This window comes from Dermacentor andersoni, chromosome 8 (genome assembly GCF_023375885.2).
Source record: "Dermacentor andersoni chromosome 8, qqDerAnde1_hic_scaffold, whole genome shotgun sequence".
NCBI lineage: Eukaryota > Metazoa > Arthropoda > Arachnida > Ixodida > Ixodidae > Dermacentor > Dermacentor andersoni.
This window is the reverse complement of record NC_092821.1, coordinates 125512169-125535307: the sequence shown is the minus strand read 5'-3', so window position 1 is coordinate 125535307 and position 23139 is coordinate 125512169. Positions and strand designations below refer to the sequence as shown.

General features: G+C 45.4%; 1 protein-coding gene across 2 annotated transcripts in view; it reads left to right on the top strand.

Annotated features, from left to right (window-relative positions):
• Window positions 1–21523, top strand: part of LOC126526065 (GTP-binding protein Di-Ras2) — a 227603-nt gene extending 206080 nt beyond the window's left edge. For both annotated transcript variants that reach the window (XM_050174062.3, XM_055067743.2), the window contains 4 exons: window positions 4878–5132; window positions 6305–6472; window positions 14385–14726; window positions 15936–21523. In XM_050174062.3, coding sequence (XP_050030019.1) covers window positions 4962–5132; window positions 6305–6472; window positions 14385–14726; window positions 15936–16085 — 831 coding nt within the window. In that variant the 5' untranslated portion in view covers window positions 4878–4961 and the 3' untranslated portion in view covers window positions 16086–21523. The remainder of the gene's footprint in view (window positions 1–4877; window positions 5133–6304; window positions 6473–14384; window positions 14727–15935) is intronic.
• Window positions 21524–23139: the final 1616 nt, after the last annotated feature.

The window sequence follows — 23139 nt, the reverse complement described above, 5'->3', positions numbered from 1 at the left end:
CAAAGCTTATCCGCCCAGATCAAGAGATCTTCTATCAAGTCTACATAGACTCTATCTATAGGCACCCCGTGCGCGTACAGGCTTGCACAACTTGCCGACTACTCTATATAAACTTTTTTGCCCACAATTTGTCTGGAGATCTATGAACCATAGACACACTGAAACTAGCCGACTTCCTAAAGACTTTTGCCTTGAGCAATTCTATATACTTTGCACTTATAAAAAAGGCAAAAAAGGCAGGGCAGTTTATGTAGGTCTGTGATACTCTACAGGCTGCCTCTAAATATGCTTTTTGCGCACAACTAAGTCAGATCAGTCTACCACATCAACATTGAAGCCAACCGAAAATCAATAGACTTCACATATGCAAATGTTAATGCCGAAGGGTCTGGTTCATGCCTATAGGAAAGCCACAGACTGCTTCCATTGATGTCCGCGTGAACTCTCCACTTTCTCTCCTTCTCTTCATCATCATAATCATCATCATCATCATCATCATCATCATTATCATCATCAGCCTGGTTACGCCCACTGCAGGGCAAAGGCCTCTCCCATACTTCTCCAACTACCCCGGTAATGTCTTAATCGTTATTCAATTCTCTCTCTCTCTCTCTCCGTACAAGGTAGCCAACCGGGCTCAGTAAACTCCCTGCCTTTCATTTAGCCTTTCTCTCTCCTCTTTCTTTCTCTCTCTCTCTCTCCATCTCTCCTTTACTGATTTCACTCTGTATTAGAAGAGCCGACCCCTGATTGCAACAGAGTGCCAGCTCTAGCCGCCCAGCAGTGCACACTTCTATCAGGACAGAACATAGCTTCGTTTTCTTCAAATAGCACGAAAATAAAGGAAATCATTGTCCAGAGCGACGATCTGTCGCCATAGTACGCGTTTTGCTGCTCGAGCTAGCTCCCACTTTCTCCTTTCAACGCTGCCATATAGAAGAGAAACAAGACACAGAAAATCGGTGATGGCAGGAGTGGCTCGATTTCCGGGCTATGTTATGGTCAGACAATGTCCGTTCGAAACTTAAAGAAACTATTCCGCGTAAGAACGGAATGTTTTACTTCTAATTCCTTTCGTACCCGCTTCGGTCGACCGGTCAAGGCTCTCGGCACGCGCTTTCTTTGACGTCAATGACGTCACCTTCGTCTGCGGCGAATCCTTTAACGCCGCTCGGCGCGCTTTGAGTCACGGGCGTTGGGCAATGTTCTTCTGTCCTCTGTGCGTTTATAAGACGCTTCTGTTATTGTTAAGCGTCCCCCTGATTCTCCCGCCGCTCCTTCCGTTCCGCAACTTGGGCATCGGGCACCGTAATTTCCTGTCTCAAATGAGCTGTCGGTGTCTGGCACCGCTAACGAGGCCGAGAAAGTCGCCGGCCGTCTGCCTTTCTTGTCGTCTCCTTCGATATCTACAACTGCGCAGCAACGCCGCAAGGTGGCGATCGCGGAGGCAGCTTAGGATCCGCCGAAACGAGACGGCTGTTGGCAACTCGCTGAGGCTCCTATAAATTCAAAGGACACGCATTCACCTCTCGTTAACTGAACAACTTGCCTGCATGGACTTTCTGTAAAAAAGAAAGTGCGGTTTAACGTATACCGAAGCTGGACACTCGGCTATCAAAGCAGCCGTTGCGTAGGGACTCCGGACTACATTGGTGAGCCAGCGCACTATATAGCGCTCGCCAAAAGTAAACTGCACGAGTGTTTCTGCATTCCTAACTATAGGGAGCCTGACATCCACGTGTAGTCTGCTGGAACAGTGTACGTATATTTAATATTCGAAAACTTGAATAGCTATTGACTTCTTTTATTGCTGTTATATGGACACTCCAGGCGAATATTCGGCATGGCTAACGACGTGACCTTCCTTATAAAGTCCAAGTGCGATAATATCGCGCCCCGCGCGGCGTATGCTTTGGGTGACAGAAAAAGTTTGCGAGGAGGAGGAAGAAAAAATTTATTTAAAGCCAACACTAAGGCCCAGTAACGCAGAGCGCTACTGCCCGTTGTTGATCCGCCGAGTCCGAGTGAAGCCAAGCACTCCAGGAGGGAGGGGAAGGGTTAGGAAAATAAGGAGAGGTAATGGCAGTGTCACATGAGTACAGAATGTGTTTTGTATCTGCGCTTATCTCTGGACAGTTAGGGAAGTGATATGTGCTACGCCAACCGGAGTAGTAGAGCATTAGTGGCGTGAGGAGAGCGTTCGTTTGAACTTTGCAAAGGACATGTGCTTGTTCAGTGTTGAGTGAAGGATGAGGTTTGGGCTTGCGAGGCTTAGCCGAGAAGGATGGTGGCTTGATGCGCACCGCCTTCCCACGCGCTCAATGCAGGGGGTAACGTGATCAAGACCGCGCCAGGGGAGGAGCGCGTCTCCTCCTCTAGTCCGGCCGTGGCTGCGCGTGGCAGTCCGCGCGGCTGCGCACATAAGCGGCCCGCGCTCGGTGTCTCAGAGTTAATTCGCGGTGGATGCAAAGTCTAAGCGTGAACCAGGATTGCCGGTGGGGTCGTGTGAGCTGTTTTCCTACCGCACTTAGCGTTTAATGTCACGTAATCTAAGTTTTGGACCCGCGGTGAAGCAAGCGGCAGCACGAATCGCTGGCTCCACGCTGTGCTCGCGGTCACCGAGCGAGATCTGTTCATGTTTGCCTGTGCGCGCATTGTACCACGCTTGGTACTTTAATTAGTAAGCGAATATTTAATGAAATTTATATAGCCGATCAAACTACGAGCCTTAGATGTCATGTAATTTTTCGATACGCGTAGGCTGCTGTCGTTCTGAATGCTTGGCTATCGGCCGAAAGAGCAGCTTTATTCGGATCCACAAAGTGTATCTGTTGTAAGGGACGCGAAGAGCACGCCTAACTAAAGCTTTGGTTCGCCAAGGCCAGCTATAGAACATTCGCAACACTGCACCGTTTCAGCAAGACGGGCCACACGCACCTTCTTCGTCGTCATCATCGTCTAATTTAGCGAAGCACGCAAGCAATCGTTTCGCGAGACTCGGTGTCCTGCCTGTTTCTGTTTTTACCTCCGCGTGGGCACTGCCTCAAGTGTGTTTCGTGTGGGCTAACCGCGATCAATAACGGCAGCCTAATCCCGAAAACGTGTCCCGCTCTGCCAGGCTCTGTCGCACGTAGTGTTCGCCACATATACGCTAATGGTAACAGCATGTGCAAATGGTAACTTACAGCGCAAACATAGACGGAGGACAAAAAGGACGACGTAGACAAGCGCTGTCTACGTCGTCCTTTTTGTCCTCCGTCTATGTTTGCGCTGTAAGTTACCATTTATACCATGGAATTCCAACTAGCCCGTAGTCAGACCTTGCTTCAGCATGTGCAAGCCAGTTTGTGGGCCTGAATGAACATCCCGACGCTCAGCATCACAGCCAATCAGCGGATGGCAGAAACATGCATAAATACTCTCTGATCATTGCACGAGCTCGCTAGCTTTCGCAGAAGGCTTACATGCTGTGCTTGTTGGGACATAGCGACATAACCAACGAAAAAACGACCAGCGAGGGTCAGAATTCTATATTTCGAATACGTATCCAATACTGCCGTTTGTATTTCAGAATTATTCTAGAATTTGGATGTCCAATTTCTTGTTGCTTTTGGTTAAGGTTGAATATATGGAAATGCTATGGTCATTGACGAATGCGTGCCGAGAAAGTATAGGTCACACCATATATACAGTGTGTTTCATTTCTGCGTTAACAATTTTTTTATGTCACCTATGGCAGATAGCATGATCCTAGTCCTTGTGCTGTATTCCTCTAAGAGCTGAAGAAAAGGTTTAAAATTGTGTGGCTCTACGTGCCAAAACCACAATATGATTACGAGACACCCCGTAATGGGGCACTCTGGATTGATTTTGGCCGCATGGTATTCTTTAACGTGCACTTAAAAAGTGGTACACGACATTTTTACATTTCGCACCCACAGAAAAGCGGCCGCCACAGCCGGTATATATCCTTTTTACTGACCGCTTAAAGTACGTACCGCGATAAGACAATCAGAAACAAGTATAATGAACATTCAATTGTTGATGACCTATGCATATTGTCTAGTTTTACGGACTTCTGAAAAACACTACATGTATTGAGGTAAATAGTTTTCCAACCCCTGTGTTCTTCTTCTGTTGTATTTGGAACTAGAGAAATATATCGGTTATTCGGTTGAATTTCAAATAACCACTGTACTCGCATTTCTACTTACAAGTGACGTTTACTTTAAAGTATGCGTTCAGCACACCAGCCAGTGCAAATCATCTTTGTAAAGTTAGCCGACAGCCATCGCCAAATCAGCCAGCACTCGTTGTCCGACAACAGCAACGAATTCACACTAGGATTCACGAATACATGTGCATGCTGCTTTCAAGTTGACCTCTCACTGCAAATGACAGCCATATAAACTGAAAATATCTACATCTTGTTACAGATTACTCTATAGTAAAAAACCTGTAAAATAATAAGGTGCAATGCAAATTAACAAACGTGCTTATGGGTTGTTTCTTTTTATAAGCGCCTTGTTTCACTTTACAGTGTAGCATAATGAAAATTTCATAAATGAAAAGAAGGGGAAGCGAGTAACTCGAACACAACCATATGAAGCCGACAGACAATGATGTGCTTTTCTAGGCATCGTTAACTGTGAGCTTCATATGAATATTGAACTATAGAACTTTAGTATCAAGTGTTACTGCATCATAATGTTTAAAACTATTTCTTACGATGAAGAGCTCAGAGTCTACAATTATAGAGCACGTCTCGAACAGTGTCAGGTTCCCTTCAACGATGTTTTTGGCCCACATCGGAAGCTCATAAACCGCGTGTTGGTAGAATTTGCTCAACTGAAACCGCGAATGTCTTTAACCCGCAGGTTAAACGAGGAGGTCGACTCCAGCCGGCTGTCCCGGCAGCAGTGTGTAGGGTTGGCGTCCCGACGCCGGTGCAGCGGTGGGCGATGACTGAGGACAGCGAGTACCGCATTCGCCTGGTGACGCTGGGCGCCGGAGGCGTCGGCAAGAGCTCCATCGTCAAGCGCTTCCTGTTCAACACGTACTCGGACCGCTACAAGCCGACGGTCGAGGACCTCTTCTGCAAGGAGTTCGACCTCGAGTCGATGACGCTCAAGGTGGGAGACCGAACCTTCTCGGATAATTCGATTTCTTCAAATTAATTTGATACGGCCAGGTGGGCATGCACTGGACACCGCAGACTACAGAGAAGATAATATATACTTAAGAAAGAGAATTGTTGGGTTTAATGTCCGGAAACTGCACGGTGAATCATGAGGGACGCCGTAGTGTGGACTTATCGTTTAATTTTGGTCACCTCCAGAATCGACCAGCGTTACAAACCCCATTGAAACCCTATAGAGGGCCCGCATCGTGCACTGTTGTCAGGATGCGTCCACCGATTCACCACCTTTGATTATACTGCCTCTGGAGCAGGCCCAATTTACTTAGCTAGAAACCCGTCTATGCAAATTAGGGGAAGAGCGAACGAAAGCTTCAATCCAAAAGTGCGCGTCTGTTGTGATGACCAAAACAGTAGTGAAGCTCTAACAAATCTTTACAAATTTTAGTTTGGCCAATAGTGAGCACACCGACGCGACAGCTGGCGCAGTGGTGCTATGCGTCGGTAAGACTTGCACAGTTTTCCACAGCATCAGCCGGAATAAACATTCGCAGATGGACACGAGCAATCTCCTTTTGAGAAGAATCTAGAGTCGGCTGAACGTTTCGCGAACTCATGCGCCTTTATGCATGCATTAATTTTCTTTAATTGAATGAGTACACCACTTGCCTTTTAACCATATGTTATTTTGCCTACTTTCTGTTTTCCCCGCTGTCCCACCATACAGGAGATAGTGTAATAAAGCGTAATTTATGGAGCATCTATTTATTGAGAGGTATTACAGGAAAGCTGGCTTCACATGTAAAAAGGGATAACTAAGATATTCATCGAGCGCCTAACTTGTCCCCCTTACTAACCTTGATTACGAAATCTACCAGCGTAGCACGTCCGCGTAACTGCTGTTCGCCTATCATTGTCGTCGACCAAATCAACTGCACTGCAGAGATATGAGTGTTCTCGCATTCGCGGCTGCTTTCGCGTTCCTGCTTAATTTGAATTCTGTACCAACGCAAACAAAATTAGCAATGAACCTATATGGTTGTGCTTAGTCAATGCCGTTTTTGCTGAAACACCGGTGAAGGTTTCATGTACTTTGAACAGCACCGCGTACTTTTGTTTCGCTTCATGCTGAGCGAGTTGTAACACCCTTGCATGCGGCTCGCTCAGGTGGACATCCTGGACACCGCTGGCGATCATCAGTTTCCGGCCATGCGTCGGCTGTCGATCGCCAACGGCCACGCCTTCCTTCTTGTCTACAGCATCGACTCGATCGCATCGTTCGAGCTCGTCAAGCAGTGCTTCCAGGAGGTTAGGGAGCACAAGCCGGACTACCAGGTACGCATCTAGCCTGCATGCCGGTGGATGGGCGAGGCTTCCGCAGATGCCGTTTAAGTAGTTTTGCCGTCGCTTAGGCAAACTGTAGCAGTTCCCTCTTTCCTCCTTTTGTGCTTACCATAGCAAGCTATTCATTTGGAATAATTAATTCATTCATTAAGTCCTTTATTTATTTATTTATTTATTTATTTATTTATTTATTTATTTATTTATTTATTTATCGATCGATCGATCGACTGATTGATTGATTGATTGATTTGGCTTCATGCTGAGCGACGTGAAACATCATTGCCTTGATTTATTGGACGACTGACTGACGAATTAAATTTCAAACGTAAGGAACTACTTTATCGCCGCCTTCTCAAAAAAACCATGAATTGTTTAATGATTGTATGAGGTCTGTCAGATCTGAGGTTCATAAGGTTTATTAAAGCTGTGGAAATAAAGCACATTTTGAAAACATGCTTAAAGTCAATATAGAACAAAAACAGCCGCCTTACCTTCTACTTGTATACTTGCTACAGTTGCTCTGCTTGTGTAGAATATACAAAAACACTCAGCACATACAGAAGAATAGCAACCTTAGAAACCTATGCTTATTGTTCAAGTTCGTGAAGCTAGTTATGTGAAGGCTCTGACGCGTCATATGTGCCTCCAAGATGTGTAATCCCAAAAAAAAATTTGCTTGCGATAGTCCTTTCATCGTGTGTGCACGAGTTTGTATCGTCTCTTCTGAAGCGTTTTGTAGGTCATACGCCTGATCACGCAAATATCAAAAGCTGGAAAAAGACGAGGTGTGCATGAAAATATGGGAGGCCCGTGTGGTCCTTCGCCTAAAGCCAGCTACATGGCGCCACAATAGCGAGCTATCGCATAAACCGAAGCTTCAAGTATATGCTCAATGTCCACGCATTGCCTGCGCAAGTTCGTTAACGTTCACGTTAAGGTTATGTTAAGGAAGGGAGTTACCGAATTAAGGAAGGGAATTAAGGAAGGGACCGACTAGAAAATGCATAAAATAAGAAGAGCAAGACGCTTGCTGGGTATCAGTAATCATGTAAACATACGTAGCCAGCTAAGAACCGTTTCCTGGAAATGACACGACGCCCACCCACTCGTAGAAGTGAATTAAAAAGGAGGAATAAAAAGAGGGAAGGCCCACCACGACAAACCACATAACACACAGGGCATGAGCACTATAGACGATAGTGTTGACAAAAAAAGGGGGTGAGAAAAAGAAATCTCAGCAATCCTGGTGACATATGAATATTTCACCAGAATCATGAGGGATTATCTCTCAGTATAAAAATTTAGGATTTCATCCCAAGCACGCAATTTCAAGTTGTTTATTTACGTTTCGTCACTTCTTTTTATACATTCCGTTTTCACGGTGACCCCCGGCCAATCATTCATATTTACCATCTGGCGTAGTGCCACTTCACGCATAGGTTTATAATTCCCGCTGCTTCAGCCATCCGCGTGACACATGAGTTGACGTCAGTAGACTACACCGCGGAGGACATGGAAGGAAAAAACGCCGCGAACGAGGAGGCCCCAGATCACCGGTTTAAAACTGCGCGAGCCCAAATTAAGACCGTGGATTATTCTTCGGTCTCGGACCGTCGGCGCCGTGCGAGTTATACCGCGTAACGAGTTCCGTCGGCGTGACGTTTGGTCAACAAGACAGTTCCAGTTTACAGAGTCGCTCGCTGCTGGTTGCCTTGGTGTCGGCGAAACCGAGCCGTCGTATCACCTGTCACCCTGTCTTACCGGAACTGCGCACTGTTCTGCAAGCTACGTGACTGGCGAGACCGAACGAATCCCGTTCTATTGACTTTGCAGACAGGGTCAAGTGGCCTGTACTCTCGCCACAATTCTCGGCGGGGTATGGACGGTCCCGTGCAGCGTTGCTGACCTTCTTTTATCAACACAACTAGAAACTAATCCACAGATGCTCAAAGCGTCACATACAAGAAACCACTGTCATCCAAAGCAATGCATCACGAAGCAATGAGAGCATTTCAAAGTTTCTTTGAGGACAATTTTATACGCGATAAATTCTGCCGGCACACCGCCATGTGTAATTGTTTCATTCGTGCGCCTGCGTGCAATATGCTTGGTCGCCACAGGCATCGATCCGCGGACTTTGTTTAGAGTGAAACTTTTCTTGCAGCAGCATTCCACACGTGTCGCTACATTTGATTATACCATAAGAAGCGAGCAAACAATGACACCACGAACAATGTAGGGGAAATTACTTGCACTTACTAATCTTTTTGTTGACCTCTTACCGCATGGTTAATAAAAATCGGGCTTCTAGGTTACCCCCCCCCCCGGTTCGTGGTTATTGCATTTAACATGTATTATTGGAGCATTACATTATGCAAAGATGCGCGCATTTTTTATTTTTTGTTTTATATTATTGTTTTACCAACAAATCAAAAGACGTGACCTTTGCCAGCTAACGGCGGCTGCTCCTTTATTTACTTTTGCCTCAATGAGGAATCAAGTAACCCGGGGTATGTGAACACAAGTTAGGCAATCTTCCTTCTGTTGGTCATGATAGTAATGACGGTGACGATTTCTATTGGTGTCCCATGAAGTGTGACGGTCTCATATAGACAGCTAATCTGTTTGAAATTATCAGATTACCTATACCTACTATAGCTACTGCAGCCTAACGTTTTGTATGCCTACCCTTAGCAGCGTCTCATTACCACGAATCCGACTTTATGTAACCAGTAATTTTAGTGACAGTGGAATTATCTCTGAGATCGCGACACGCTTCTGCAAGCTAGAAGACCGTAGAGTCAATAGGAAAGCCGGTAACTCTTTTCTCTTTTGGTGACGTCAATTCATCGACTCGATCAGGCCGTTCAGCCACGGATTTCGTTCAACGGCTCAAGATTTTGTACCTTTCTCGCAATGCAATGGTCGGCCCTGCTGCTCCCACTGAATGTACTTCATGGATCGCGCCTTCAGATAGAACACGTATTTGGACCATGGACTATAGTGCCCCTCGAGCGACAAAAACGTTATTTTTACCCTTAAATAATTAAATTCTGAGGTTTTACGTGCCAAAACAACGATTTGATTACGAGGCGCACGCCACATAGGGGGACTCCGGATTAATTTCGATCACCTGGGGTTCTTTAACGTGCCCCCAATGCACTGAATACGGGCGTTTTTGCATTTCACCACCATCGAAATGCGGCCGCCGCGGCCGGGATTCGATCCCGCGACCTCGTTCTTAGCAGCGGAACATCACAGCCGCTAAGCCACCAGGGCGGGTGCTCTTTTTACCTTTCTGAGATACACTTTGCTCAAATGTCGAGTTGCTTTAATTCTGTTATATTTTCCGTTTTGTGTGTTACGTACGTATCAATTGTCTCTTGCGTATCATTTCGCATAGAATCATGTTTAGCTGGAGTTGCATGCTATAGGCGTGCCACCAGGCAAACCACTGTAGTTTTCATGAAATAACCTTTCCCTCTCTCTTTCTCATGGTAGCCAGCCATGTTGCTGCAGGCCTGTTCACTCAATCAGCCTCTATTTACGTTTCAGAAGGCCTGTTAGCATTTTATGTGAGCCCCAAAATGAGGATGCCCAGACGACGAAGCAATCTGATGTGACCTTGTCAGGTTCGTGTTAAAAATGTTAAACTGAAACTGAGGAAATCCTGGTACCAGGAACCAGAGAGCCGGGAAAATCAAACCATGAACCAAATAGTTTCCGATCCTGGCGCTCTGCCGTCAGAGCTGTGAGCTTGGCGCCACAGTTTTGCAATGCACCAGGCGTGGTACGTAAGTCGCACCGAGAAGTCAAACCACCAATTCGTACGAGTGTACAAGACTCACACGGCCAGACTCTAAGAAAGAGTTCAACATTTTGGGAGGTACCATTGTCTCAAAGAAATATTCGCCATCTCTATTGCTTGCGTTTCCTTTTCTGAAAACACTGCGCTCGCGACATTCCTGTCGAAAATACTATGTCACGCAGATAACATGCTTGCCGTCTGTGACGTGGAAGTGTATGCCGGGCGTGCAGCGTTAAAAAAAAAGCGAACCCAAGCAAGATTACTGGCGCTTATCGTTGCGGGGCAAAGATATGCCCCAAAGGGAGAAAAATGATTTTAGAGTGCATGACATCAAATAATTTGGAGGACGCTTAAGCTTCGCCTTGAGAAGATAGGCCTTCTTATCTTGTCTGCACAGAAATATTTTTAAAATGGAATGGCTAGCACTCTGAAGGTCGCTGCCATTTTCTACTTTAAACACAAAACCAAATTGCAAGAAAAACCATAAAACACAATAAGAGAAAACAGTAAGTTAATTGAGTTCAGCGGTGTAGGTCAGCTTAGAGAGAAAAAAACACTGTTTCTTGCTTTTCTTTTTTTTTTTACACACACAAAAAGAAGCGTATATAGCTAGCCCGAGAACAGGTGTCGTAAAGCAGCTGTCGTCCCCGTCTCACACTTTGCTCCGGAGAGATGAACTTTAGCCGACCACAATGATCTCCTCCGAACGCCTCGCCGAGCGACGACTCTTAATGCGCCGTATTTCGCCCTCGGGGCCGAACGAGATTGCACGTCTCAGAGACGAAGGCTTTCCGCGAATTCGATCGTAATTGCCGTTCGTATACGCCCTTTCCGGCGACGCCTCCTCGACGCCGAGTGCCGCGAAGTGTGAGCGAGGGCGCGAGTGAGCGTGCTAGCGACCGCGTCGAGTCCGGCTTCAAACTTTCTTCGTCCGATCGGGGTCACTCGGAGTGGGCACCTCAGATGCAGAAAAGCATGCGCTGTCTCGCTAATACGGTGCAGTGTAGAGGTGCCTACAACGAGTTGCAGGAGTGCGCATGGTGTGGCCAGCAGTGGTAACCACTCTTTTTTTTTTCTGTCGTGGCATTTATTGCAGGGCGCAGGTGAATTTTACCGTTAGCCTAAACAGACAAAAGAACTAATGACAATCTCTTTCACTTGCACTACGGCACACACGCATACAGAGCCCCATAGCGGTTCCTCTTCATCATTGGGCCGTGCTGCTCAGGCAGCGGTCAAGCTTTACAGGAAACCATTAAAATGGTGGCAAGTATAAACGCCAACTTGATCATATACATCCTTCTGTTGGAGAATCCTTTGACTGAATTTTGTTGCTGAGTGATCAGTTTTCTACGCGGGTGAAGCACGCCGTGGTATAGATTCAGGGCTATGTCTAGCGTAGGAAACCTCTTGATAGCACCTAATAAGTTTAGATGATGTAAGAGCATAAATTACGGATTCTAGCAAAGGTATTTTGCCCAAAGCAACGTTGTAGTTTCGACCATTGCTTGGGATAGAATCGTACCGCTAGCGTCTTCAATTAGGTTATTTCATGCTTCTGCTGATGTACGAATTTGCTTTTCTTTACGTCATCTTGATTTTCCATATGCCACTCCTAACTTTTTTCTGTGTCCATCCCTATGTGCTCATTACCAAATTTTTGTTGTTTCAGCTTTTCCGGACTGAGAATGTCGCCCACCTAGGGCGGAGAAAGAACACGTTCCGCTGCTTTGCACAATAAACGTTTATTCCTCCTCCTTACCTTTCCTGGTATCGTATAAGCAATATAGCAGATTCGGGATGATGGGTCGAGCTACTATACGAAGTATTATATGAGCCCGTGTGTCTCTTTAATGTGTTCTTAACGTTATCAAGGACATATACGACCATGAAGCCCATTCTCCTTCAAAACACTCATAAAACCACGTCAGCCTACATCTGTGCAGGCCTTGAACCGTTGTCTGCGCCATCTTCTCTTGACGAGAGCAGGTGGCGACGTCGCCGATGATGAATACAGGCAGCACTTTGAATAGTCGGTGTACTCTCCTATGACCCAGAGTCTATAGGCACCGTCAGGAGGCACGTCATGCCTGTCTGCTTTTGCAACGCCTCATTGGAATCCTGCACTGCGTTGTGTGCGTGTCTGAACAACGTCGAAGTCGAAACGTGGCGTTGTGAACACTCAGTGCACGGTATGCTGAGAGGCTGAAGCAAGTCGTAGCTGCCGTATTGGTGCACGGTTTTAGAGCCACGAAGTTTAGATGTGCGAAATCCCTTCACTCCGGCGGGGGTAGTGTGTGCTGACTTTGGAAGGATTTTCGAGTCGAGGGGCGTGACTGACAAAGGGAAAAGGGCAGAGAGGTAGCGGAAATCAGCATATTGATTGGAGCCAGATGCCGCGCCAGGAGACGAGTACGACGTCGTCGCCGTACGCGGTCCCAATCACCAAGGAATTTTTCATCGCTTTGTGTTTTCCTGCGCAGTAATATAATGTAAACGCTGCCATATTACAGCCATGCAATGTCGTGAAACTAGCTCTCAGCACTTGGACGATCACTTGCGCTGGGAACATTATCACCGCACATTTACAGCGCTAAGCATCACGAAACAGAAACACAAAATGCACAGGAATAGTGCTGGATATAGACGGGTTTCATAATATCAGTAACGAACCCGGCTAGCTTTCAGCAACAGTAAAAGCTGCGAATATTCAGCACAAGAGCTTATTTTTGTCTACATAGTCGGTGGGCCGTGATGTAAAGAAATCGATATCAGCGTTTCTGGCCGAATTGAGAGACAATGCTTGCGATCAGGGTTGCGCGGGCCGCATAGTATTCACCCAGGTAACCTTAAGCGAAACTTTCCTTGAAAAATTTCCTTCAGCTGTAGTAATAAATTATAATTTCATAATACAAAAGAAAGAAAAAGCAACGCACAGGGGAAAAACGGGCGTAGTAGTTCTTCCTTTAATTTCGCGTCTTTTTGCAACATCGCAAAACTGGCAGCGCAGCCCTCGAGTGGTCTGTAGATTTGAAGTCTGAACGGCGGTGCTTCTTATGATGCGCAATTGTTACTTCACCCATTCTAAATTGCACTACGCTATGTTGCGCAAAAGCTGGACTGGTCGATCTTTACGCGAACGTGAATGCAAAATACTGCACGCGTTGTGGACTCGTTTTCAAGTCCACGCCCCAGCTACGACGATCTCGTGCGATATTTCTGTAGTTCGTTGCTCAATAAGGGCAATAAGATGTTTAAAGACTGGCAGCGAACGTTGCCAATATTTTCCATATCATCAAATCAATCAATCTGAAGATGATAACCGACGGGAGAATGTAGACAGTCCTTCGTCTTGCCGTTTCTTCTCTTTGTGTTTGTCTCTCGACAATTTTATCATGCATAGCGCTTACTGACGGTCTTGATGAAGATTCGTCACGACAACTCTTCTTCTTTACTTTACTTCATTACTCCGTTTTCAGTGTGCATGTTTGTCTGGGCCTAACGTTTTTGATACAAACTTGTTACACTGTGTACGTGCCCCTATTCAATGACAAAATAAATCCTTTAAGATTTATCCGGTTCTGGGCAGACTCGAACCTGCACCACAAATATTCAGACACATATTACTGCAAGCAGAGCGCCAGAGACACTTGCGGGGTTCGCTTGCTGTACCCGTCCGCAGCCGTGCAGAAACACAGACCATAGGAGTCCATTCGAACAAGAGCGTTCAGTTACCCAACTCGAGCGCCACGTTGCCGGCCAGAGAACAATCCCTGAGGCGCGCAGGCCTCACCTTTTATGCGCATGGGCTAATACTTATAGCCAGTACACCATGCGCGCATGGGCGGCGCCCCACAAACTGAAATTAAGGAATCACGCGCTAAGCACAAACTTCGCGGCGGAGTCATTAGATGGCGCAGTCCGTCTAGGGGAAACCGTGGGAGAGGATCTTGGCTTCAGTAAACGCTTCGTACACCACTCGTATCGGCAGGGTTACCACAGCGCGTGGCTACATTGCTTTAGCGCTAATCGCATTACCATCGACAGTCGTCCTAAGATACTTTCTGCCGCGATCCTTTTCTTTTTGGTCCCCAGGAGGTGCCCATAATCGTGGCGGGCAACAAGATCGACCTTCCGGCGGATCGTCGCCAAGTGGGCAAGGAAGACGTGGCCGAGTGGCTCTTCTGCGACCTGCCCCGGCTGCGCGCGAAGTTCGTCGAGTGCTCGGCCAAGGAGAACACCAACGTCCGAGAGCTGTTCCGGGGATACCTGCAGCTGGCGCGCATCCCGCAACATCCGGGCTCCGAGGCCGCGCCCCACCACCTCGCGCACGCCACGGTGGCGGCCACGGCCGCGGCGGGGCTGCAGCGTCGCTGCAGTGCCAGGGTCTCGGGTCCTCGGGCCAGGGGTCTAGCGTCGTTCTCTTCGTCGCTACAGGTGAGGGTTTCCGTGTCGCCAATTGCTGACCCGAACTAAGTAAACGATTGCACTTTATTCCCTCTCTGTCGCAATGCGAGATGGTATGTGTGCAGGCTAGTGTATATACAGGCCTCAAGGAGACGCTCTGGATAACTTTTGCGTTAGTGCACATGTTAGCGCGCATGCGTGTGGTATTGTGGTTCTATATTTATCTCACGTTTTTTTTTCTTATCGATCACAATTTCACCTGTATGCCAGACCTGTCGCTAGGCTAACCTCTCCGGATGTCATTAAGGTTTCTTTCTCTCTCTCTCTCTCTGTCGTGGAAATCAAATCACGGAAACAAAGTAGGAAGCCAGAAACGCGTAACAAAGATTCAAGGCGTCAACGCGTGAGCAAGTTAAAGGAAGAATGACGAATTGCGATAGAAACGGGTTGCTCGATGTGCACATTATTTGACCACCATGAACAGCAAAACACGTGACTAAAGAAAAACGAGATCTTTGGCCCTGTGTTTTGCCCTTCATCATCATCAAATGTGCTTCAACAACTGGCCCAAAAGAATACCCTTCTGGAGGCTGGTATTATGTAGTTGCATGCTGAAGTGATTTTACAGTTATGTGGTACGGTAAATAGCATAAGTTTCACAAATTAGTATTCTATTTATTCACTTTAGGGCACATGTTTCTGTGCGGAATTGAACCAGAGAAGTAGTGAATTCATGAGTATTCTGCGTATATCCATCAACAAAAGGCGCTGTACCGTACAGGTGCATCAGTGTTTCAGTTAGCTTTGGCTAGCAATGCATGAACGAGGTTTATCGAAAAATAATAACCGAAATGTCAACACATTTCGGGGCACATCTCAGGGACGGCTATCTCTAGAGTAAAAGCCATTGCTTCCCTCAGAGCTTCTGCTAATTAGACACAACTTCATTACTGCCTTATTTCAATCCCGCTATAACCGCTAAACGCACTTGATTTTAAAGCAAGCCCGCATAAGTGTGGTAATTACCACATTGAATATTGGGACATTACGTAAAGCTTTCCAAGCAATTCGTGTGAAGAAAGAGACTAGTACTATATAAAACTCACGACTTTTAAGAGATTTGTTCCGGAGAAAATAACTCACACGCGACATCACATCTCCTAGGAAGCCGATTGCCATTGTATTCATCGCCTTGGCCAACAGAGAAACTCACGCAAACCGCTCCGGTTCTTGTCGCAGGCGTCGCCTTCGTCTGCCGTCCCGGACAGGTCGCCCGAGGTGCAAGCCGTAGCCAAAGCCAAGCCCAGAAGCCGCTCGCTTATCCGTAGGACAAGCAAGAAAGCGTCCAAGCTGAAGGAACACGGCGTGGACGACTGCACCGTCTCGTGACGTGTTCCGCGCACGAACAAAGCCAAAGCCACGGCCGGCTGCTCTCTGCTGAGGCCGTTGGTGCACAGGCTTGCCCATAGGGTCGGAGACGCAGGCATGAGTGTACAGGATTGGGAGCGCATGGTGTTAGCGTGTTGCCGGAAGTCGATGAGCACAGACGAGCGACAGAGCTGGAGCGGTGGTGACAGGTGTAGCTCACCCGACGATTAACACATCAAGAAAGAGAGTCAGAACACCATCAAACGTGCACTCTTCAAACTATATTCGTAGCTTTTACTCAGAAGAATAGCAAAAGCTTGCCACCTATTTTATCGAGTTATATGAGACTCTAATTATTACAGATTCATTGAGAGGCAGATGATATCGTGAGACAAGAAATATTTTCAGCAGTTCTCAACAACAATAAACACAAAACACGAAATATTTGTTGCGTTTGACGAACTCTGAAATTCTGAGCCCTTTATTGCTCAAGAATTACACTAAACTGAGTTAAACGACTCAATTTAGTGTATTCGTGGTATTAAGCAGAGGAGTCAGTTGGAAGAAATTAGAGATTCTTACTCTCTCGTTTTTGTCTATAACTTAGTTTCTATTGCAAGGCATTGACTACCAATTCACATTGACTAACAATTTACCAAGAGACTATTAACGCGACAGCTTTTCAGATATACTTGTTAAGTGATACGAACATTTTTAGTGCGTCCAGTGCATTGTATTTTCACAGTGATACAGCAGGCACAAAGGGAAAAAAATATATCCTTCTTTTTTCCACGAGTCCTTGAGGCACCTTAAGGACACACGGTGTGTCAGCCAATGGCTGAATACGTTTTCAGCGAAAGAGTTGTCGGCAAAATGTCCTGTCGTCTTGGATTAAACGAATACCAATGAGCGTGGTTCCAGAGAGACGTAGTAAAAAGGAACAGAAATTATTTATTAATTTTACTCGCGAATTTCAAGCCCACCAGTTTTACAAAACTTTCTCTCGTCAATTGCGTACTTGCATCACGTGTGCAGCACCGATTTTATGTAGTTAGCCGTTACCCGTACCGTGATTAACGTGTACAGATTAACTATTGTGCTCTTGCGCTCTACAGCAGAGCGTTCACTATTTTTAACATTGACTCAATACGCATGACAGAGCTTCAAGGAAAGGTAAAGCCGCTTGGGAATATTTTGTTAACTCGCGTTACCACAACAAGGTGTATCCTAACAACCTCATTTTCGTGGTGAGGTTGCTGAAGAGTCTTCTGGCGTATTTTAATTATAAATCAATGCATACTTATACGACAAAAGGGCTAAAATAGGTCATTATAGCGAGAATATAAGCTGAATAAATATTTACAAGTTAAAAAAAGCATTCAATAAGTTTGAAGTAGATGCAATCGTCAACTAGACGCCTGCCAGTAATGGCCAAACACGAGACTGTGTCGGTAGAAACCAAGCAACCGAAAATATTGTATGACAAATCTGGCTTTGGTAATTGTTGGTTACGCTTGTCCCGCTTATAATTCGACGACTGTAGCGCAGTCGTCTGAGCGTGCGGTGCTTGAAACTGCGCAGTTACTGAAAATGTGCAGCAACCACTGAGCTCACATTCCGTAAAAATTCAGTCGATTCGTGAAAAAGCCGGTCGGCCTTCCTCTGATGAAAGCGCATGCTGCTCTGGATTGTCAGGATGGTTTAACAACCAGGACCTAAGGATTCAGCGCCAGTTGTTTCAAATGGACCAAGTGAAGAGTTTATTTCTGTCACGCTGTCTGGGCACCCCTATAGGTACCAGCGTGTAGAACGTAGCTGCTTGGGCAGTAAGAAAATCGGGGCAACTCTACCGGCATATCACGAGACGTTGTTCTGTATTAGCGCTCCACAACCTTAAAAGGAGCAGACGAGTGTTGTGTAAAATGAACCATTCGCTGCTGAAGCTTCGGAAGCGAAATTTTGTTCAGCTTTTACATGGATTCCTATTGTAACAAGTGAGACGTCCTAACGGGAATGACGTTTATGAAATGTCGATACAGGGTGTCACTCCTATAGTCATTTCAATGTTAAACGTTTGTTAAAGCAGAGTAAGATCACTGTCTTGCCGCGCTACTTCAGAATGTCGTATTGTACCGTCCTGGCCTCACAAGGTGTACAGTGGGCACGTCTGTCGCATGTGCCGCTCTGGAACTGCCGCAAAGCTAGTATCAGAACCTGAGCTTTAAACAAGTCGATAATTCTTTTTTTCCTAGAGGTGCTATATTGGAACGTGTCGTGCGAACAGCGTGCTTCGAATCAATGGTCCTCAGCTATTCTTATTCGAATTACGCCGCACTTTGAAAACAAAAGACGCGAAAGATGCCGTTTTGGCTAATGCCATACAACGTGCTCGTCGCAACACAATACTTGATAGAGACGCGGCAAAGTGGATGCAGCGGGAAGCACAACCATTAACTTTTTATTCCCATAAAGTAATACATTGAATCATTCTCCCACTTTTATTATTTCCATTCTCTCTCTCTCTCTTATCTTCAGCGTAGGGTAGCAAACCGGACGCTCGTCTGGTTGACCTTCATGACTTTCCTGTCCTTGCTTTTTCTCTCTCGTTCCTCCCACGAAGGCGTGGCGTTTGGAAGAGCTTGAGAAACGTGAGCAACGCAGAACTGCCTTGCTTATCTTTACTGTGTTTTGCGCGATCAGTTCTGTTCTTTTGTTCCACATTTCATAAAAATTCCTAAGAGCGTTGAGCGTCACAGTAAGGGGACAATAGTTGTATTCCTGGCTCTCTGCGTGGTGCTGCGTTTCTAGTATGACTTACAAATTATTAGTGATGCGCTCTACCCGTTACAGAGATCACCTTTGCTAAATGTTGTGAGCCTGTCGGGCTTGTAAACAAATAATGACGCTTTGTTGTTCCAAGCCGTGTGCTAGGTCTATTGCAACCATAGCGCTCCAAAGCAGTGGCTATACTGGTGCAATAGTTCTCGCCCTTCAAACCTCTCGTCTTTTGAAACTCAGTAGGGCCGCCAGCGCATCACTTAATGTTAGCCTACGTGCCTCGCTGTGTGACCGCTACACTTTTGCCAAGAGCTATACACAATTTCAATTTCACGAAAACAAGAAAGCGACCACAGTGACCAACATCTTAGGTGCATCAGCCATTCACTGTAACAAGCACGAGGCGTCTAATGTTCACTATAAGGAATTAAAATCCATACTGTCTTAACAAACGGAATGTTAGGGCTGTCTTCTTACACTTTTTCTGCTAAACAAATTCAGAGACAGCGCACTCAAACTCATTATTTTCCTACACATCTAACGACTTAAAAGAAAGAAAGGCGCGTAATATGGATATGCATATAAACAAAAGAAGTTTGAAAGTACCTGTGGAAGCTAGCTGTTCCAACAACCTAGACGTGCCGGAGCAAACATTATGACCTTTCAAAAAATAACAACACAAACGTACGAGAACATACCTACGAGCCAGGTGGATTAACCAACAGTCATAGCATTCACGACGCATGCCATGTGCTCCGTACCACTACTAGCATAGTCCACAAACATAGTTACAAAGGCTCCACAGTGGCCAAAGATTTAGTGAGCTTTGTCCAGTTATGCTTTATCGTGTAGCAACAGCGAGTTAGTTACAAAGCGGCACGCGCGGAGACTGCTAACTGTACTGGGGCTATTTATGACCAGTGGGAAGTTCCAGGGACGACATGAAAGAATGGTTTGATGTGCTGAGAAGTTGCGAAGAGTTGGACGTACGACACGTCCGTGTTTGTTCATGTAATATAGTCGATATGTACAGAATTTTTATGGACGTTGTTTAACTCAACATATCTTGTACATTTCAAATATATACATATATACCATACCAGAGGAGGAAAATGTACCACCGAGTCGTATAGCTTTGGCTCGTTTCCTCTAGTAGTGTGCGTATGCATGGGATTGTTCTACTTGTCCGCTGCTGCAGCGCTATGTATCGGTGAACGTTAATGTTTTGGTGGCTGTTACGAAGACATCGAACTCAATTTTTGCTTCGTACTTTTATGATTGTGCTTGTGGGATGCGAAAGTGACATAGCGGAGCTTCAACTACTGTTTGTTTCTTTGCATTTTTGGCAAGATACGTTCGGGAAGTCTATTGGGCCGCCACAGGAAACTTGAGAAACTAGCTAGCATGACACTGAATGAACTGCTGCACAATTACTTCAACACAATGAAAATCATCCCGTAGTGCGCGGGAATGAACTATATAATGCGTGCAAGCGTCGCTACACCATGACCTCATCACAAAATGGCGATATGCAGCAGTCACAACGCATAGTGTGTTGCTGTGTCTTGTTTACCGCTCATGTCTCGGGTACCTCCATTGCATTCAAGGTGTGTGTACGTGGTAAGCATTTTAACACCCTAAGGTTGTGAAGTTGCCAGAAGCGCAAGGCAGGCTCAGCGTGAGCAACGGGGGTGGGGTAGCTGATTAATACTAGAAGTATATTGTTTCCTACAATATTTGGGCTGTTTGAAAAAGCAGCCCCACAAACAGAAATTAACCCGTAAGCAAAAAATATTCGGCAATAAATTATCTTTCATACAAAAAGGTTATTCGTAAAAGCGGTTCTATCATCAAGATGTCTCGTTTGACAGAAAAACTTGCATAAGCCAACGAATTTATTTCAGTGGTTCAAGCGTCGAAGGAAGTACGTTAGATATGATGGAAGCGTGTCCTAAATACCCTTATGGATGTTTAGGACCTTAAAGATCCATAAGGATCCTTAACGATCCTTATGGAACATGCTTGCAGGTTCATATCCTTCTAGGATTATATGCTAAGTGGATTATACACATCATTCTAGGGTTATGGTTCATATAACCATCGTGTATTAGAATGCATGAAGGACAAAAAATCGTATGTGGATTAAAACACCCACTGAGTGTTTACAACCGATATGAGTGTTAATATGTTCACTGTGTACATGGCACTGCCAACGGGTGTGGCGCTTGTGTTGGACAGAAAGATGTTCATCTTTCAGATTGAGTTCGGGACAATTGGGAGAGCGTTCAGTACCCAAATAAGGATGGCGTATACTTCACTGTGATTTCTGCTCGTGTTTATTCCCTGTATGGTTGTCCTTGTGAGCCCCACTCTGCATATCTCCAACTTTACTCGGTGTGTGGTTAGTCACGCCGTTCGTGTCTCCACGTTCTGTATGGCGCCTCGTGTACCTGTCACGGACTACATGCGCTTTGCATGAAACGTGTAGTCTGGGCTAACATGGAAATCCACTCTTAATAAACGCAACGTAGTGCCGTAAAACGAGCGACGGAAAGGGTTTAGCAAATATGTGTGCAACGCTGTAATGTCTGGCCGGTGACAAAGGAGCGTTACCTTTGGGATCAGCATTGACATTCTGGCCCACAGAGGTCAATGCATGGAATTATATCAATTATCAGTTACGTCTCAGCGTCCATAAGATCCTTCCAAGGAAGTGATCTTTTTAATCTCACTTGTCAACATGACGTCACATACAAGAGTGTTTCCTACGACTTCACTTATCTTTGGATCGTGTTTTAAATTTGCTAGTTGTAGCAAAACTACAGCGCCGTGACTATAGTATCGGTTTTATGCGGCGACCAGGTTCAAAAGTCCTAATTATTGTTAGCTGTGATGGTACTCTACAAGTGACCTCACACCAGTGATTTCTGTCGCTAGTAGTCTCAATAAAGAACTCTTTTCAGTGTTTCTTTCCCGATTTCACCTAAGCTCAACAGCGCTTAGCGCATTCAACCAGCCAACGATATTTTGTCTGGCTATTTTGGTTTCTCTAATTGGGCAAAGATGGAAAGAGCACGTGCTTGTACTTTTACTACCTCTGTAGATAATTTGCGATATCAAGGCATTTTTAACCAATGTCTACCACGGAGCGGTCACTTTCTTAAAGTGCCCTCGTACTGCGACGTGACTAAGATGGTTTCCTTGAAAAATAACCAACGTAGAATCCGTTTCGCCAAAGCCTGATAAGTTATAATACTAACGTACAGAAATTCGATGCTTATATTTAGCAACTCACCATAACTCAACTGAAAAGGACGGATCACGCTAGGCAGTCTCTATTACTTTCTTTCCGCAGCATAATTAAAATGTTTTCCCATCCACAACATTTATTACACACACAATGTTAAAGCGAAAATGCATAAATCATGCTCCTTTTTTTTCCGAGGTACAGAGAATGCCTTTGTCGGACCTAACATATTCCGACGCTACGCGGGACCAAAAATTTAACGATGGGCAGTCACTTCGGTTGACTTCGTTTCTCCCGGAGCTAAGAATGTATGCAAGATGTTGCTAAATGGTCGGCTCAAGCACTTTTTAATTAGAGAAGAAAGCTTTGAAAAGAAAATGCGCATAGATTTTATTGAAATCGCACTCTCTGCAAAATGAAGCACAACGCGCTTTTTTGTGCGTGTATTTTCCTTCAAAAGCTTATGATGCTTCGTTGTTTTCCTACGCCTCAGCAAAACATTAAAATAACACTGAGAGGACTTAATAAAGCAAGGTCTAGGTTTGGGCCAACTTCTGCTAATGTTTCCGAAGAGCGGACATATATTCCCAGTGCGCTAGCATTGAATTAATTTTATTAAAATTTGATGCCTTTAAAATGTAAATTTTAGTAACTTTAGACACTTCGAAGGTTGAACAATACCCATAGCGCAAAATGAAATGAAAATTTCCCAGTTTCACAATTACTAAAATTTATTATTCGATAACTCAACAACAGAAACAGGTATCACTAATCTGTTAACCACGCTTTATATAGCGATTAAAGCGGTTGCTTTTCAACTATTATACAAGGGGTTTCAAAGTGACCATTTTCTGTATTCTCAAGTTGTTCAATGACCACGTCACCGAGGTAACAAACGAATTAATTGAAAGCGCGATGTTAAAGTCTGACAATGCCGCTCTAATCCTCTTTATCATTAGCAATTCCCAAAACTGGAATAGTTTTAAACATTTTTGAACAATTACACAGTTTCACCTTGCCAGTTAGTTATTCTTTCTTCATTTGTTCATG